This window comes from Lactuca virosa, chromosome 8 (assembly GCF_052849685.1).
Source record: "Lactuca virosa cultivar CGN04683 chromosome 8, Lactuca_virosa_CGN04683_v6, whole genome shotgun sequence".
NCBI classification, from domain to species: domain Eukaryota; kingdom Viridiplantae; phylum Streptophyta; class Magnoliopsida; order Asterales; family Asteraceae; genus Lactuca; species Lactuca virosa.
The window spans coordinates 268100412-268117255 of record NC_136433.1 but is presented as its reverse complement, the minus strand read 5'-3'; the positions used below and the strand labels follow the sequence as shown (position 1 = coordinate 268117255).

The window sequence follows — 16844 nt, the reverse complement described above, 5'->3', positions numbered from 1 at the left end:
GAAGGGCAAGAAAGACAAAGAAATTTTGTTCACAAAAGTTGCATAAAACAAATCAGACAAATAAAATTACTCGTGAGCAGGGGCAATACCATCACCAGGTGGAGACCTGGGGCCAGGACCCGACTCATCACTCTGAGCATCCTGGCAAAGAACATGGAGCCCAGCCAAATCTATGTCGCCAAGGCGGAGATAGCCAGCAAAATCTGTCTCCGTAAACGTAGCAATAGCGTCCTCTATCTCCCGAGTCTTGGTGGCCACATCCACCTCCACCTCCGGGTCAAACTCCCCGGAAACCACCAGTTTTCTTGAAGCTCCTTTCCCCTGCTCCACACCCGCTGCCACACAAGCAGCATGCACATGCACCAAGCCCTTGAAAACTGGGGGCTTTCGATCACCCTGTCCACAACCCGGCTGAGCCCATCATGAAGGATCCACGCTATGTCCTTCTCCAACACCTCTCTTGTAGCGCTTTCCCTAACCAGGTCTACCTCCAGCTCTGCCGTTCGCTCTCTCAGGACAACGTTCTCAAAGGTCAGAGCCCCCACACGATCGTTCAAGCGCTTCACCTCCCCGTCCAGCCTTGCCACATGTTCTTCCAGGCTTGTCTTCTCGCATCTTCTTCTCCCAATTGCGCTTATCAGCTTCCATCTTCTCCACTTAGGCCTTCAACTCCGCACATTCAACGCTCATTCTATCCGAATGAGACTGGATAGCCTCTATGTCGGAAATACGCTCGACAGCTAAAACCAGGTAAGACGACACTTCGGCGGCGGCATAGCGAAGACCGTTGGCCCTGTGCTCATCCGCCAAAACGGTCAAAGCTTCAGTTGTGGCGGGAGAAAAAGCATGATGACACCACTCAAGAGTAGTGTCGTGGTCGGATACGAGGTCTCTGGGGGTTAAGCTCCAAGACGGCCTATAGATAGTCGAATGAGACCCTAGAGGAAGAAGCACAACTCCTGTTTTACCAGGAGAAGACGACATATGCCCACGAGAAGGCACAGATCCGGCCTTCGCCTTGGCTCTCTCAACAACAGGATCGGGGTCTGTCATACCAGTGCTGTTTTTCTCTTTATCACCAGGCAGTTCAGTCGCCCTATTGTGTGCCCCCTCCAGCAGTTTAGAAGAACTTTCATCGGGGATACTGGTGGAACCTTTGGAACCCCATAACAAGAGACTCAAGTTACGTTTCTTGTGAAGCGGGGGCTCGGTGCTAGTCGTCTCAACGCTACCTCCGGAAGAGGCTTCCAGCAAAGCGAATCGCCTCTTGACACGTCGGAGTCTCCTTGGGGACCCGGAAGGAGCAGGATCCTTCTGAGAAGCACCAGTAACAACGATATCATGCAGATCTGTCTCCTTGCCAGCGCCGAGAGCATCCTCTGAACCGACGGGAGACCCGGGTATAGCCCCGATACCCCGACCGAAGACAGGTGGCAGAATAGTCTCTACAAGGTCGATATCGTGACACTCAAGCTCACCGTCGAATAAACCTCATAGAGCTCTCTCTAAGGAGATAATCTCCTCCACACCTGACAAAAAGAAAAGATAACACTGGTTAACAAGATTATCGATTGCAAAGCAATTTGCCGAGTAAAAAGGGGGGGGGGAAGAGAAACCAAGAAGAAGCGTCATACCTTATCTCTCGACGAAGAACTCAGGTATTTTCCTACGAGCCCGCTAAGCGGCGCTCGTCCCACTAGCAGCCAAGAAATAGTCAAGCCAGTCCTCACCATTGCTGTTAAACTTCCTAAGGGCATCTGCCAACTCTTTGTCAGCATCAAAGAGTGTTGGAGCATGGTCTGCATACGCCTTGGTCCTAGGATAACTAAGCACCACAAGATCACTATTCACCCACAAAAACTTCTCCTGTCAATTCTTTTTGGATTTCTGATCATGGATGAGGGTAGGGACTCCGCGTCGGCGAGAGAGGGTTCGAGTCTAAGACTGGGTGGAAGCATTCAAAAAGTGCTTGAACGTCGGAACAGTCGGCTGAAAACCTAGGGCACGATAGAGAAGCTCAAAGCCCACAATCTTGTTTATGACGATTGGGGTCAGTTCCTTCACAAAAAACCCATACTCACGAATGATCAGGTTGAAGAAGTCCATAGTGGGTAAACGCAGACCCGCCTCGAACAAGTCAATCAGAATGGCGACCTTGCCCTCAAGGGGACTATAGAGCGATGCATCGGGAAGAGGGATTTGAACCCCATGTTCGGGGACAAACCTAAATCGGAACTGAAAGGATTCCCATTCCTTAGCAGCAAGTTCCCTTCCTAAAGGACGAGCGGCAGCCATGGAAGAATGCAAGAAATGATTGAAAGGGTTCTTCAGAACAAAAAAGCAAAGCGAGAAAGGCAGAGAGTGAGATGGAAATTCCAGGAGAAACAAGGGTTTAAATTCCACAAAAAGGGCAGTGAACCGTCTCATGATGAGACCGCCGAACAACGGCAACTCCGTCTTTTCAGCCGCACAGACTAGCAATAACAGTTTGCCACGTGTCTATTACAAGTACCAGAACGACTCTGCTACGTCCCCAAACGCAGAAGCCTACTATTCTAAGGGACTTGTTAACGTTACCGTATGCGATCACGTTAAATATGACAGAAAGCACTAACGGGACGTTATCTTGCCAGGGCCCTGGCCGGGTCTCAGTCTTAGCCCAGACAGGCCAGCGCCAGGATAACAACCCACTTTCCCCCACGAGGAAGAATATTCCTCATGGTCCTCTCATTCTCTCATGGCCAATCAGGTCGTGACAAAGAGCCTGATGACGCCCAGAACTGACGTCACCTGGCTGTTAGACGTCGTGATCGCACTTCTCCCAGTAGGAAAGTTCCACGTCTCACTCCCACATGAGGAGAGTCACCCCATTTCGTTAGCAACAGGTATAAAATGATCCCTTCCTGCCCAAGGAAAGGGATCATCTTCTTCCATATATAACTTTTACCCTAATCTCCCTCATAAAGAAAGCTAACTGGATCGTCGGAGTGACGTCCGGGAGAACTCCCGGTCGTCCTCTAACGATTCTTCAGTATTGTGTATCCAGGAAACCTTCCAAGACCAACTCGCCATCAAACGATCAATTCCCTGGAAACCATGTCACAACATGCATGTACATCCTTGTTGGTATGAATGTATTTTGTGGAATATATTTTGTTATGAACAAAAATATATATTAAATGTGGAAAAGGCGTTTCTTGTTATTTTCAAAAAATTACAACGTTTGATCTTTGTGGTTTTCTGATTTTTGAGATGCTTGTGATATAGCGAGTGAAAATACAAAATATACCACACAAACTTCGTCAGATGTTCTTAGATATGACAAAATTGGCAATGTTTATGTTGATCTCGTAAGATCACGAATAAAAGAAGGTATAATTTTTAACAAACGAAGAAGATATACTTTTTATCAAAAAAAATTTTAATTCATATCATTGTTATAAAGATAGATTCAAAGCCTTACAAGTAGGTAATGAATTTTAAAGCTATTTTAAACTTTGAAGTTAGGTTTGTTTGACATTATCTAATGTATTTTGTATGTAATAAGGTTGTTAGGTGTGAGTAACGACGTCCAGCATTTTTAGGAGACAGAAAAGAAAACGGCGTTTTTAGGATGTTGTGGTGGTAACGAGAAGCAACGGGCAGACCTATAACATGCAAAAACGATGACCGGGGGGGGGGGGGGGGGGGGGGTTGTGACGCCATAACGCACAAAAATACCTTGGTAGATGTTGCCCATATCTAATAGTCTAAATGAAAATTTTTAACTTTCACCTTTATATCATTTGTGCCGTTTTGTAATTTGCGGTGGGGACCAATAACTGTTCTTTCTAGCAAATGGTAAATTTTGGGAAACTTTTTGAAAAATGATTTACTCTTAATCGATAGTTAACTTTTCATTAGAATTATAAAAAGCTTCGGTTAACAAGAAAATATTTTTATCCTACACTAGAATATTATAAATATATAATCAATAATCAAACATATTCTGGTAAAAAATGCTTATCAAACTAGTGAAGTGGGATTTTAGACATGTATATATTTTGAGAAATCATATATCTTCTTATTTTGTTGTTTCAACCGATCTTTTTAATCACTCGACCAAACAAATGTCAAATTCAAGATAAGAGATTAAGAAAGAGATTTTATAAATATCATATGTCATTGTTTTATATAAATAAAAAGTTAAGTAAAAATAAAAAATAGGATGATATTTAATTTTTCATATATTTTTTGTGGAAATAATTATAATGTTAGAGAAATCAAATATTCTCTTAATTTTTGTTTCTATTTATCTTCTTATTCACTAGATCAAGATAAAAAATTTCAAAATTAAAAGATAGAAAGATATTTAATTTTCATAATTTTTACAAGAGAAATCAAATATCCTTCAATCTTTCTCCATACTCATTATATGAAAGGTAAATATTAAAGTAAAAACAATTATAATAGAGATAGATTTAACAATTTATGTAGAAACAATAGATAATAAAAGGATATATTTTTTTTAACAATAACCATAAAGTGTGGTTTTCTAAATGTGGTATGCTGTAAATAGGAATCGCTCTAAATTGGTCAAAACAGTGCCAGGTGTTTAAGAGTTGTATGAGCCGAAACATTATATAATTCGTAAGGACACTTGTCATGGTTTACGTGTTCCATTCACAAGCGTTGACTATTGCGTGGTCCCCAACATCAGAAGATTTGGCCTCCTAAAAAGCTACACTTTTTAATTTTAGTTTTAGTAAATAATCAACAGAAGTTTTGTAACAAGATTATTTATTTAACTTTAGTTTTATTTACACTTTGAAATTAATTAAATATATTATTAGACAATGTATTATATTATACATAGTTTTTTTAGTAGAGTGTAAATATTGGAATTTTGATAGATTTATGGAAAATGAGTCATATATATATATATATATATATATATATATATATATATATATATATATATATATATATATATATATATATATATATATATATTTTATCAACAAAGAGTCAAATTTAGCATTTTAGGTAACATAAAAATATTATAAAGTGGTTCAGGGTCAAATATGTCATACGTGTATGATGTATCTAAATACTTAGACATCCCATATCTTTCTATTTAAAAATAGATTATTATGGTAACTAATTAATGGTATAATTTTACATAATAAGTTTACTTAGTCATGATAATGTACAATCTAAGGACAGAAGTCGACGGGATAAACAGTGCCCGATTCAATCCATTTAGGAAATAAATCATTCGATATAATATATATGCAACCTATCCAACTCATATCTTTTATGTTTATATTATATTTTACTTATTATTTTATTTGATAAATATGTGGAAAGCATGCATTGAGTGCGATATGGGGTTCTGGATTGCATGCATTTTTTTTTTTAATATTAATCAAATCTTAGTTGACATTTGTTTTGTGGCTTAAAACAAGTACTGCACTTCAATAATTCATTTCTTTTATATGAAGGAACAATGTTTTAAGATGAAACCGAACCACCCTGTTCTTTTGGTCAAAAAAAGTTTGACCACCAAACATGAAATGTTCAAGTATACAATGAGTTATTTGCATTATCGATCTGGGGTGCAGGTTGATGTATAGACATGAATAAAACTATATTTGTTTTAATAAATGAGCTATATATATATATATATATATATATATATATATATATATATATATATATATATATATATATATATATATATATATATATATATATATATATATATATAGAGAGAGAGAGAGAGAGAGAGAGAGCTTCGTTTTATAATGGATTCTATAAAAAAATGTCTAATTCATCAGGGAAATCCGAAAAACTAATGTTAAGATTAAGATATTAAAATTGACCACCTAATCACTACATGAACATGGGAACCTAATGGATAGAAAATTCACGAAAGAATGTGTAACAGATCAAAATTATTAACTTGGTATTTTTAATGGAAAGAGTATCTACATCTGAATGTTCTATTTTACAAGTTACAAGCATTACAATATATGGATTTTCATTGGTTTTAAGTTTTATGACAATCTTAACATATACTCATGATCTTTACATTTACTTTGATCTTCCATTTTTCTACAATTTACGTATGATAATTTATAGCCTACGATGAGGTTTAATAGATTTTCTTACTAAGAAACATATATAAACTTGACTTACTTATTTTCTTTATTGCATTCAAAGTTCAAACCACATAATGCTTATAAAATGTGTGGTCTCAATATGGGTATCAAAGGTATATTAAAGTTGACACGTCGAGGTATAATTAATGGGTCCATAGTGATGAAATTCAAACGTCAAACAAACAGTGACTTCTCTCCTTTCCATAAACGAATCCAAAACGTATTTTTCGTGGGAAGCAAGAAGAAGAAACCACGGAAACATTTCATCTCAACTGGTAGAGGATATAACAACCTTACCCACCATAAAATCATCATTTTTTAAAGGTCAAACGTAAACAAAAAGTCAATTCCATCAAAAACTCGACATTTGTCATCCATGTCCAATCATACATTACCTTCATTTTCTTACATCCTCTCCATGTCATTTTATCTCCAGCTTTTTGCCATTTTTCAACTTTTCACCCTAATACAAACAAAGAGATAGAGAGAGGTTGACTGTAGATCACAGGCCGGCGCCAAATCATATTGACTTCGTAACTATTGCAACATGAGTCCGCTTCATCTATATATATATGGGATAAGTCATCTTCCTTTTGGACCTACAAGTTTCACTTTTCTCTTTAGCTTATTAATCTTCTATCTTTCTATTCAACACGTCTCTTTCCCTTTTTCTCTCTCTCTCTCTCTCTCTCTCTCTCTCTCTCTCTGGTACTCGGTCTTTTCTGTTTCAAGATCATCTAGAAACTCACTGATAGAACACTGAGCAATGGGAAGATCACCATGTTGTGATAAAAATGGACTGAAGAAAGGTCCATGGACACAAGAGGAGGATCTCAAACTCATGGAATATATTCAACTTCATGGACCTGGTAATTGGCGAACCCTTCCCAAGAACGCTGGTAAGTGTCTCGATGCATTCGTTAATTGATCTTTTCCTTTTTCTTTTATGATCAATTGGATGAACGAATATAGATTTCTTTTCACTAAAAAAGAAACCCTTTTATCTACACAGGACTTCAACGATGTGGAAAAAGTTGTCGCCTTCGATGGACAAACTACTTGAGGCCTGATATCAAAAGAGGAAGATTCTCATTTGAAGAAGAAGAAACTATCATTCAACTACACAGTATGCTGGGGAATAAGTAAGTTTACCTTTCAAATATTCATCATTATAGAATAATGATTCCATGATTTCGAATAATCTTCTCAAAAAAATGATACCCAGTTCAATAGTGATGGTTTGCGCCACAAGTTTTGATCATTTTAAAAAACAAATTTGTAACGGAATGATTTAATCATTTTGGCTCATAAATATACGGAAATCGATGATTATAGAAGAATAATATTAACTTTTTCACTTGTTTAAATACCGATTGAACTTTTGTTGTGTTCTTATCTCATAGTTCCCTGAATTATATAGGTGGTCAGCAATTGCTGCTCGTTTACCTGGAAGAACCGACAATGAAATCAAAAACTACTGGAACACCCACATTCGCAAGAGGCTACTCAGAAATGGAATCGATCCAGTGACTCATAGTCCTCGTCTCGAACTCATGGACCTTTCTTCCATACTCAACTCAGCTCAACTAAATCTCTCAAACCTTTTGAACCTCCATACGCTTGTAAATCCCGAAGTCCTTAGGCTTGCCACTCTATTAGCCACATCCTCAAATCAAGAAAACCAAGATTTGTTTTTCAATAACCAAATCAATCCTATGAACCAAACTCTTCATCATCAGCTTCCAAACTGCAGTTCCATTCCAACAAGTGTTCCAAGTACTCAGCTTTTGAATCAAGAGAGTCACAGTGATCAGTATTTTTCACCAAACTTGGTTAACATGAATGGCCAAGTTGTTGATGGAAATTTCATGCCCCCATGCATATCGAATGATCTTGTTACCATTCCAAACCAAACGCAAAGTGATCAATATAGGGCACAGACATCAGAGACCTCGAGTTTCGAGCCATCAAGTGTAGAAAATAAATACAACCCTACAAGCCAGAACTTCAACTTTGATTCGGTTTTATCAACACCCATGTCAAGTCCTACGCCGCTGAACTCATCATCAACTTTCGTCAACAGCAGCTCCACTGAGGATGACAGAGAAACTTACTGCAGCATGTTTAAATTTGAGATTCCAGAAAGCTTTGAGTTTGAAGATTTCATGTTATAGCTAGCTAGTACGACTACAATGTGAATGGAACCAGGTGGCTGTTTTTGACAATGGTCCATTCGAGCTGTTAGGATGTGGTGTTCTTTTGCTGGAAGTTTTATCATTTTGTGAATAATACAAGTTTGTATTATTGAGTTATTTTTATATAAATAATGTGTTTTTTAATTAGCTTTTCTTCTCATCCATTACTGTAGAACAAGCATGCTATATACAGATTCTCCTCCTATTATTACGTATTCCCAGTAAAGCAAACGGAAAATAAGTTTGAAAACTAAGACAATGAATCCCATAACAAAATGATGGAAGAATATTTACGGTGCAACCAACTAATTTTAGCTCTACATTCTAGAAAAAAAAAGGTGGACTTAAGAATACACTTTCATTCAAAATATAAACAAAAATCTTACAAAAATCAGAAACCAGTTTTGAATCAGAAAAAGAAAATAAAGAAATGATCAACTCAAACACATGTCTAATAAGAAAAAATTACAATATATACTTGTCACATAATTAATGATTTCTAAAAAAAAATTCTTTACAACTTTGCGATAAGAAAACCATAATCGACAAAGAACAAGATAGAAGATATAAAAGAGTATCAGAGAATGTGAGTGTGAAATGAGAGACAAGATTCCCTCCAAGAAATAATGGCATTAATAGCGTCGACGCCAATAGCGGCGACAACCGCTATAGCGACGATAGTAATTGGTTTCGTCGCTAATAGTGGTTGTCGTCGTTATTAGCGTTGACGCTAATTCCAAAAGACCATGATCCGCGTTAATCCTTTCAAGTAAACCCTATCCGTTCGATCATGTCTCCAATCCAAAGGCTAGGATGTCTGTTTCGCAAACATAAATAGTTGCGACACCAATACTGGCGACAAGTGTCGCTGCTAATAATCAGAAAAAAAACCCACGTCTAGTTTCCATCCACCAAGTCGCCACAATTGCCTATTATCGCCGCTATCGCCTCTGCGGAGATAACTCCCGAACTAGTTGTCTGTCTTCTTCGTTTTCTGCTTCCATTTCAATCATATTTTCTCCGGCGATTTAGGCACATTTTCTCCGATCGATGCCAAATACCAACACCGCCACTCCAAGCGACCACCAAAATGCTATATCGACGACCACCAAAGTGTTATACCGACTACGACACCACCGTTACAGGCGACAACACCCTTTTTCCGACGAAGATCGAGGTAAGGTTCTTTGTGTTTTCTCTTTTTCCCTTCTCCTTTCCCCAATGACTAATTTTTTATGGTGTTGTATGGATTTTCAAAGCCCTTGCCGAATTTCTAGATTTCTACCAAAAAAAAGTGACTATGGTCGGAATACCATCGGAGAACCGCCACCACCATCCTTATCCACCAAAAAACATACATTACAGCCCAATATAGGTGATATAAATTTTGTTTTCCTATTTAAGATATGTATAATATATATTTTGTGTATGTATCTGTGTATTTCTATGTGTATTTGTGTATATTTTGGTGCATTTATGTGTGGTTGTTGTATTTGTCTATACATACATATATATATATATATATATATATATATATATATATATATATATGATGCGACCTGGCTCCGAACCACCTAACACTGCCATGAGATGGTCGTCAGAATAGAACCTAGGAGGTCACAAAGAAAGGAAAGGCGTCAGCCGCTCTCCGGGAGGAGGTCCCGGAAAGACGCTCTGACGGTCAAGTTAGTGAGGTGAATATGGAGTATGAAGGTAAATGATCGGGGTTCAATGGCTTACCCTTCAAGGCAGAGTGATCGGCCTTTTATACTGAAGATCTTCCTCGGTCCGTACGAGGGACAGGGACTGCGGTCCCGACAGGATCTGCCGCTCTTATTGGAGGGCCATGCTCCACGTTTGTGTCCATCCCAACGATTGGTCCAGGCGATAATGCTCTGACCGTTCTCTTTGTCTCCTGGAGCCGTTATCTTTGGATTGTAGCTGAATGACAATATTTGGCGAGGCGGACTTCCTGCGCGATCGCCTCGCGGGAGTCCTGGGTCGCCGAGGCGGTCGAGTCACTGGCCCGACTTCTCGTTGTGAGCGCCTCGCCAGGGTTCGCTTGCTTCTGGCCTGCTCTGAGGGGTGCGTCATCAAGTCCCCATTCCAGTAGTCATAGCGTATGCTAGCTAGCTATGATGTTCTGGAGTTAACTGTTGGTGCACGTGTCACGCTTTTAGTCGGTCGTCATTTCTTTCCTGGTGATGTGACATTACGTCGTGTAACCGGCGGTTACGTCAGCCGTGTCAGGGATTTTCGTGAATCCCGCTTTTTCCTCTTTTATATTGCTCCTAAACAGTTTCCTTTCTCAGTTTCTATCTTGTTTCTTCATATCTTCTTCTTCTTTCCTTCTTCTTTCCTTCTTCTGTGTTTTGTCATGGCTTCCTCTCAGGGCTTGACCCCCAGTTTCGCCGAGTTCGTCACCCTCCAAGAGGCTTACGGTCTTACTCCGGCTGACAGAGTGGAATTTCCGGCTTCCGGATCTCTGATTACCCGACCCCCTTATGGGAAAGTGGGTGTTTATCTGAAAACCTTTGATGCCGACCTTCGCCTTCCGCTGACCGACTTTCAGGAGGAGATACTCCGGCGCAATGGGTGTAGTATTCAAATGTTGATCCCGGGTGTTGTTCATAAGATGGTAGCCTTCGAGATGATATGCTGAGCCAATGGCATCGTTCCCGACTACTATGTGTTCAAGTTCTTCTTCCGGTTTGCTACTACCAACGATAAGTACACCTTCTCTGCCCGCCGGGGAGGCCATAACCTTGTTCTTGATAGCAAGCCTCCCAAGAACTAGCAAGACAAGTAGCTATGGGTCAACCAAGAGCTGCTTGGCCGTGATTATCCCTGGGCAACCACGTTATCTGACACCATCCCTAAATTGTTCCCCCATAATCAGGCAACTGCCGATCTCTTGGCACTCTCCAGCTGGACGTTGATGTAATGTCAGAGGTCATACTTGCTGGTGTTTGAATGAGCCCCAGCTGGCGCGCTCGGGGACAGATGTCCATCTTCTACACCGTTTCCAACGGTAAGTCGTTTCTTACTTCTTCCATTGCTTCCTTTTTCCTTCTTCCTCCTCCCCCCTTCCTCTCGTTTTTTGGAGAAGAAGAAAAGAGGGGTGGGGGCCTCTTTCTTGTTATGATCTCGTGTTTGTTTCCTTATATTTGACATACAATTGATAGGTGTTGAATGCTCCGTCTCCATGGACTCTGTGCTGCGGGGGCTTTATCAGGGAAAGCTGGAGCACCGCGTGGTTCCCCTGTATGAGACTTTGCCTCCTCCTCGCCGTTTAAGTGTTGCTACCTCGGCGCCCCCTCAACCAGTGGGAAGTTCTACGGCGTCGGAAAGCCAGCCAGGTCTCCACACTGTTCTAACCCCTGTCACTGCGTCTCGTCCTCCTGTTGAGCCGTCAACTGATAATGCGGTGGATAGCAAGATCGGGATTACTTCCAACGTTCGTTGTGTTGTAGAAAAAAGGAAGGCTGTGCAAGCGATGAGTGGGTTGGCGCCTGAGGGTAGTTCAGGACCTATTGGGCGGCGTGTGACGCAGCGTCGCGGCCTTATGCGTCTGCTGTCCTCTGCGCCGTCTCATTCAGGGGATGTGTTAGTGATACTCGATGATGACGTTCAACAGTCTAAGGGTATCGGAGGGGCGTCTCATCAGCCCATTGTTCCTGTGCCAATCTCTTTGAGTCCTGGTTTCAGCCCTTCGTCTTCGAAGGGTAGTCCTGAGCGATTGTTTCAAGAGTCTGTTGCTGTAGGAGTACTTCACAGTGCCCCTCCGTTTGTTCTGGGATGGAGTTTGCAATCCGACTCCCGTTTGTCTGTGCGTTCTATCGCTTTGGACTTTACTCGCCATGCCCTTCCTCCTGCTACCGTCGATGATATGGATTCGATGAGTAACGCCATTTTGGCTCACAACCTTGCTTATGCCGCTGCACAGGCCATGACATTCTTGGTTGTTGGGTCCCGCCGTGTACAACGGTTTGATGAGCTGGAGCACGCACACTCTGTTCTATCGGCGAGCGAGGTTGGTTTGCAGGGCGAGGTGGTGGGCCTTAATGCTACCGTTCAACGATTGGAAGGTGAGAACAAGTCTTTTGTGTCGGAGAAGTTGGTTTTAGAAGATGTTCGTAGTGCTTTGGAGGGTCAAGTGGAATCTTTGACCCAGGCGAATGAAGGCCTGATGATACAAAATGAAAGTCTGGAGCGGGATCTTGTTGACCGCGAGCGAGAGCTGGAGGTATTAAGGGCTGACCGTAATTGGGTACTTCAGGCTGGCTTTGTGCGCGTGATGGATAAACTTCTTGAGCATCCCGAATTTACAGGTGGTATTAGCCGTATTCGTCATGATGCTTTTGTTGCTGGCGAAGAATCTGGTTGGGCTAACTTGAAAGCATAGGTCAACGCTCGGACTATGACCCCTCCGCCAGCGACTCGCGGTCTAGTCATTCTTTGGCTTTGGGTGATGCTCTCTTCGCTTTCGCAACCATGGATTTTGCTGGCTTGCTTGGATTGGGCCACCTGGACGTGGACGGGGTGCGCGCGCTATGTGCTTTTGATGAAGGTGAAGATGTTGTGGAAAATTTGGGTGTTGAGGCCGGTGGGGCGGGTGGCGCAGTTAAGGTCGATGATGCTGGTGGAGTTACGGTTGATGGTGATGGTGGAGTGAAGGTTGATGGTGCTGGTGGAGTGAAGGTTGATGGTGCTGGTGGAATGTGAATTTGATGGTGCTGGTGGAGTGTGAAGTTGTTTGGAGCTACCCTGTGAGGGTGTGAGAAATTTTTTGAAGCTTTGTCTTATTTTGTTATGTTTCGACTGTCTTGTGGCCTCTAAGGCCTTTATTGTATCTTGCATTTGTTTTTATGGCCCCTAAGGCCTTTATGTATGGATGGACGATGGCTTCGTTTCTTTTTTTCTAGAATATGCTTTTGTCTTGGCCATGTTAAACCTTCTGTGTAGGTTGTTTGTTTTTTTTTTGCATGTGGATTGTGTATTCTACTATTTTGTCGTGTGCATGTGGATTCGCTAAGTATCCTCTGTGTTGCGTTTTCTATTTTTAAGATATGTTGGGCATGCTCGCTGCATTTCATACTAAAGATAATGTAATTTATTTTATTCATATGATTATAATACATAGTAATTTTTCACTTTAATTCCCTATCAGACTACCCTAAGTGTCCGCCTGTTGGTCTGGGTGATCAATCCGGCCACGGGATGTCTTCCTTGCTCTCCCTGCTGTATAGGGATGTCATGCCATCATCCTCCCTTCTGTATAGGGGTTTGCCATTTCTCAGAAGTGGAACCTTCTCAGGTTCCTTGCATTCCATGTCCTTGGTATTTGTCTTCCTTCCGGGGTTTCCAGGGAGTACGACCCGTTGCCGTATGCCTTTGTTACTTTATATGGTACCTCCCATGTCTGGCTCAACTTCCCGCGGGGCTGTGCATGGCTAACTTCATTCTTTCGTAGGACATAGTCTCTGACCCGGAAAGCCTTGTCCCTGACTAGTTGATTGTAATATCTTTCCACTACCTTTTTGTAAGCGGCCTGGCGCATGCTCGAGCGCTCTCGCCCTTCTTCCAGGAAGTCCAGGTTTTCCCTTAGACTTTCACTGTTTTCTCGCTCCTGGCAATACTCTGTTCGTATTGATCCTATCATAATTTCTTCTGGTAGCATCGCCTCAGCCTCGTACGCCAGGCTGAACGGTGTTTCCTTTGTGCTGGTCTGTGGCGTGGTTCGATATGACCAAAAAACTTCTGGTAGCTCGTCTACCCAGTTGTCTTTTTCTTTTCCTATCCGCTTCTTGATCCCTTGTACCAACGTCCTATTGGACACCTCTGTTTGTCCGTTGGCTTGGGGATGCGCCACGGATGTGAATCTCATCTCTATTCTTCTTTCACTACACCAGCCCCTGAAGGGGTTTTCGGCGAACTGCAAACCATTATCACTGATTAAGATTTTGGGTGTTCCAAATCTTGTTATAATGTTCTTCCAAACGAACTTGATTATCTGTTTGCCAGTGATACACGCCAACGGTTCGGCCTCTATCCACTTTGTGAAATAGTCGACCGCTACAACTAAGAATTTTACTTTCACTGGTGCTTATGGAAAAGGGCCGATGATGTCGATCCCCCATTGATAGAAAGGCCACGGGCTAACGATACTTGTTAATATGGATGGTGGTACCCCTTGTGCCGGCGAGAAAGTTTGACATTCTACACAAGCCTGGGTTAATTCGACTGCGTCCTGGTGTACGTCTGGCCAGTAGAGCCCCATGCGTAGTACTTTGCCTGTAAGCACCCGCGCTCCCTCGTGGGCTCCAGCTGACCCTGCATGGGCTTCCTTTAGAGCCTTCTTCCCCGACTCACCATCTATGCATTTGATCCATGTGGTTGTATGGCCTTTTATATACAGTGTTCCCCCCAGGATTGCATATTGGGGGGCTCGTATCCTTGTTTTCCGGGCCTCTCCGTGGTCATCGGGGAGTATGCCGTGCTACAAGTAGTCCATGATGGGCGTCATCCAGTTCGGCTGCGCTGCTGATAGGGAGTCAACCTGGCGCTCGTCGATACACCTTTCTTTTAGTACCTCCACTAATACTTCCTTTGAGAGGTGCCTGAAACATGTTGACGCTAGCTTACTGAGAGCATCTGCTCGCCTGTTGTTTCCTCTCGAAATCTGCTTTATTGTGAAGCTCTTTAACGTGCTCGTGATTCGTTGTACCGCCTTGACATATTTTTCCATTCGTTTATCATTTGCTTCGAATTCCCCTGAGACTTGGTCGGCCGCTAGGCGTGAATCGGTCAAGGCCATAACTCTTTCCGCCCCCATTTTTACTGCTAATCGAAGGCCATCTAGCAAGGCTTCGTACTCGGACTCGTTGTTAGAAGTACGCAAATCGAAACGTAAAGCGTATGTGACTTCTTCACTCGTGGGGCTGGTGAGGATTAGCCATGCGCCTGACCCTTCTTTACTGGAAGCCCCGTCCGTATAAAGGGTCCATTTCTGGTCAGTCTTCCCCTGTGACCCCCCTTGTGGGGTCGTGTCGGTTGCTTCTTGCTGGATTTCCCCTGGGATTTCGAGTAAGAAATCTGCCAATGCCTGTCCCTTGATGCTTACACTGGGGTGATAGCTGATGTCGTGTTCTCCCAATTCTATGGCCCATTTTGCGAGTCGTCCTGACGTTTCTGGTTTCAGGAGCACTTGTTTGATCGGGCAGTTGGTCAATACTTCTATTTGGTTAGCTTGGAAGTACCGACGGAGCCTGCGCGCTGTGTAGATTAGGGCGAGCACCAGTTTCTCCATGATTGGGTAATTGGTTTCGGGTCCTTGTAGGGCCCGACTCACAAAGTAGATCGGGAGTTGTTGTCCCTGTCTTTCAACTACCAGTACTGATGAAATGGTGTCCCTTGATGCTGATAGATAAACTTGCAGTATTTCCCCGGGTATTGGGCTAGCCAGAGTGGGGAGTGCGTGGAGCGCCTTCTTTATCTTCTGTAGCGCCGATTTGGCTTCTGTCATCCATTGGAAATTATTCTTTTTGTATGCACCCTTTGAGTGTATGGAACAGTGGCATGGCTTTTTCGGCTGACTTGGAAATGAACTGATTGAGTGCTGTTAACTTTCCATTCAGGCCTTGCGCGTCTCTTAGCGTGCTAGGCGAAGGCGTTTCCTGGAGCTCACTTATCTTGGCTCGGCTCGACTGAATTCCCTCCTTTGTCACATAATACCCCATGCATTGTGTAACGCCCGTAGATCCGGGCTAGTCAATTTAGAGGCAATGAGTGTCGAAAACGAATTTTCGGCAAAAGATTATTTATAATAAATAATCTTAACCAAGTTGTAGAATATTTCTCAAGGTTTCCGTACATATAAAGAACTCCGAAATCCGAGTTATAACGAAGAAGTTATGGCCCGTCGAAGTTTTACGGCAAAACCGGCACGACACCGGGAAGCGTAAATAGTGAATTTACGATGGAGCGACTTTTAGCCTTAGTGATCTAAACAAAAGTCGTAGAAAACGTTAAACCGAGAGCGTTCATAAAAAGAACGCCCAAATCTGACTTCGTATGAGGAAGTTATGATTTTTCGAAGTTTCGGCTTAGCAGTGTACATCCCGAAACTCGAATTTTTGTTCGAGCGGTTTTTGGCTTACGCGACCTAAATGAGAGTTGAAGATCTCATTAATAGGAACTCAATGGTAAAAAGACATACAAAAACGGAGCTCGTATGCGAAAGTTATGGACGAAGCTTAGTCTCTACTTTTCGAGCGCGGCGAATTCGATACAGTTTTGTAAATCCGAGATAGAATGAGAATTAGCCAACGAGGTCTAAATGAGAGTTTAAGATCTCATTAATAAGAACTCAACGGTAAAAAGACAGACAAAAACGGAGCTCGTATGCGAAAGTTATGGACGAAGCTTAGTCTCTACTTTTCGAGCGCGGCGAATTCGATACAGTTTTGTAAATCCGAGATAGAATGAGAATTAGCCAACGAGGTCT

The 16844-nt window shown here is 42.1% G+C and overlaps 2 protein-coding genes across 2 annotated transcripts; one reads left to right on the top strand and one right to left on the bottom strand.

The window, feature by feature from the left end:
* Positions 1-6748: 6748 nt before the first annotated feature.
* Positions 6749-8482, top strand: LOC145129300 (transcription factor MYB41-like). Its single transcript, XM_079064004.1, has 3 exons — positions 6749-7042; positions 7156-7285; positions 7564-8482. The coding sequence occupies exons 1-3, from the start codon at positions 6910-6912 to the stop codon at positions 8315-8317; spliced, it is 1017 nt and encodes a 338-aa protein (XP_078920130.1). The 5' UTR covers positions 6749-6909; the 3' UTR covers positions 8318-8482.
* Positions 8483-13634: 5152 nt separating this feature from the next.
* LOC145131503 (uncharacterized) lies at positions 13635-15863 on the bottom strand. Its single transcript, XM_079066179.1, has 2 exons — positions 14931-15863; positions 13635-14273 (listed from the first exon to the last, which is right to left on the bottom strand). The coding sequence occupies exons 1-2, from the start codon at positions 15861-15863 to the stop codon at positions 13635-13637; spliced, it is 1572 nt and encodes a 523-aa protein (XP_078922305.1).
* Between the last annotated feature and the right edge of the window lie 981 nt (positions 15864-16844).

What these genes read in the sequence shown, in the direction of transcription:
- LOC145129300 (XM_079064004.1), top strand. Translation starts at nt 6,910, where the DNA reads ATGGGAAGATCACCATGTTGTGATAAAAATGGACTGAAGAAAGGTCCA. An exon ending in AACCCTTCCCAAGAACGCTG is followed by an intron (nt 7,043 to 7,155) that starts GTAAGTGTCTCG and finishes TTATCTACACAG; the next exon opens with GACTTCAACGATGTGGAAAA. An exon ending in CACAGTATGCTGGGGAATAA is followed by an intron (nt 7,286 to 7,563) that starts GTAAGTTTACCT and finishes TGAATTATATAG; the next exon opens with GTGGTCAGCAATTGCTGCTC.
- LOC145131503 (XM_079066179.1), bottom strand. Translation starts at nt 15,863, where the DNA reads ATGACAGAAGCCAAATCGGCGCTACAGAAGATAAAGAAGGCGCTCCAC. An exon ending in CAAAGGAAGTATTAGTGGAG is followed by an intron (nt 14,274 to 14,930) that starts GTACTAAAAGAA and finishes AATGGTTTGCAG; the next exon opens with TTCGCCGAAAACCCCTTCAG.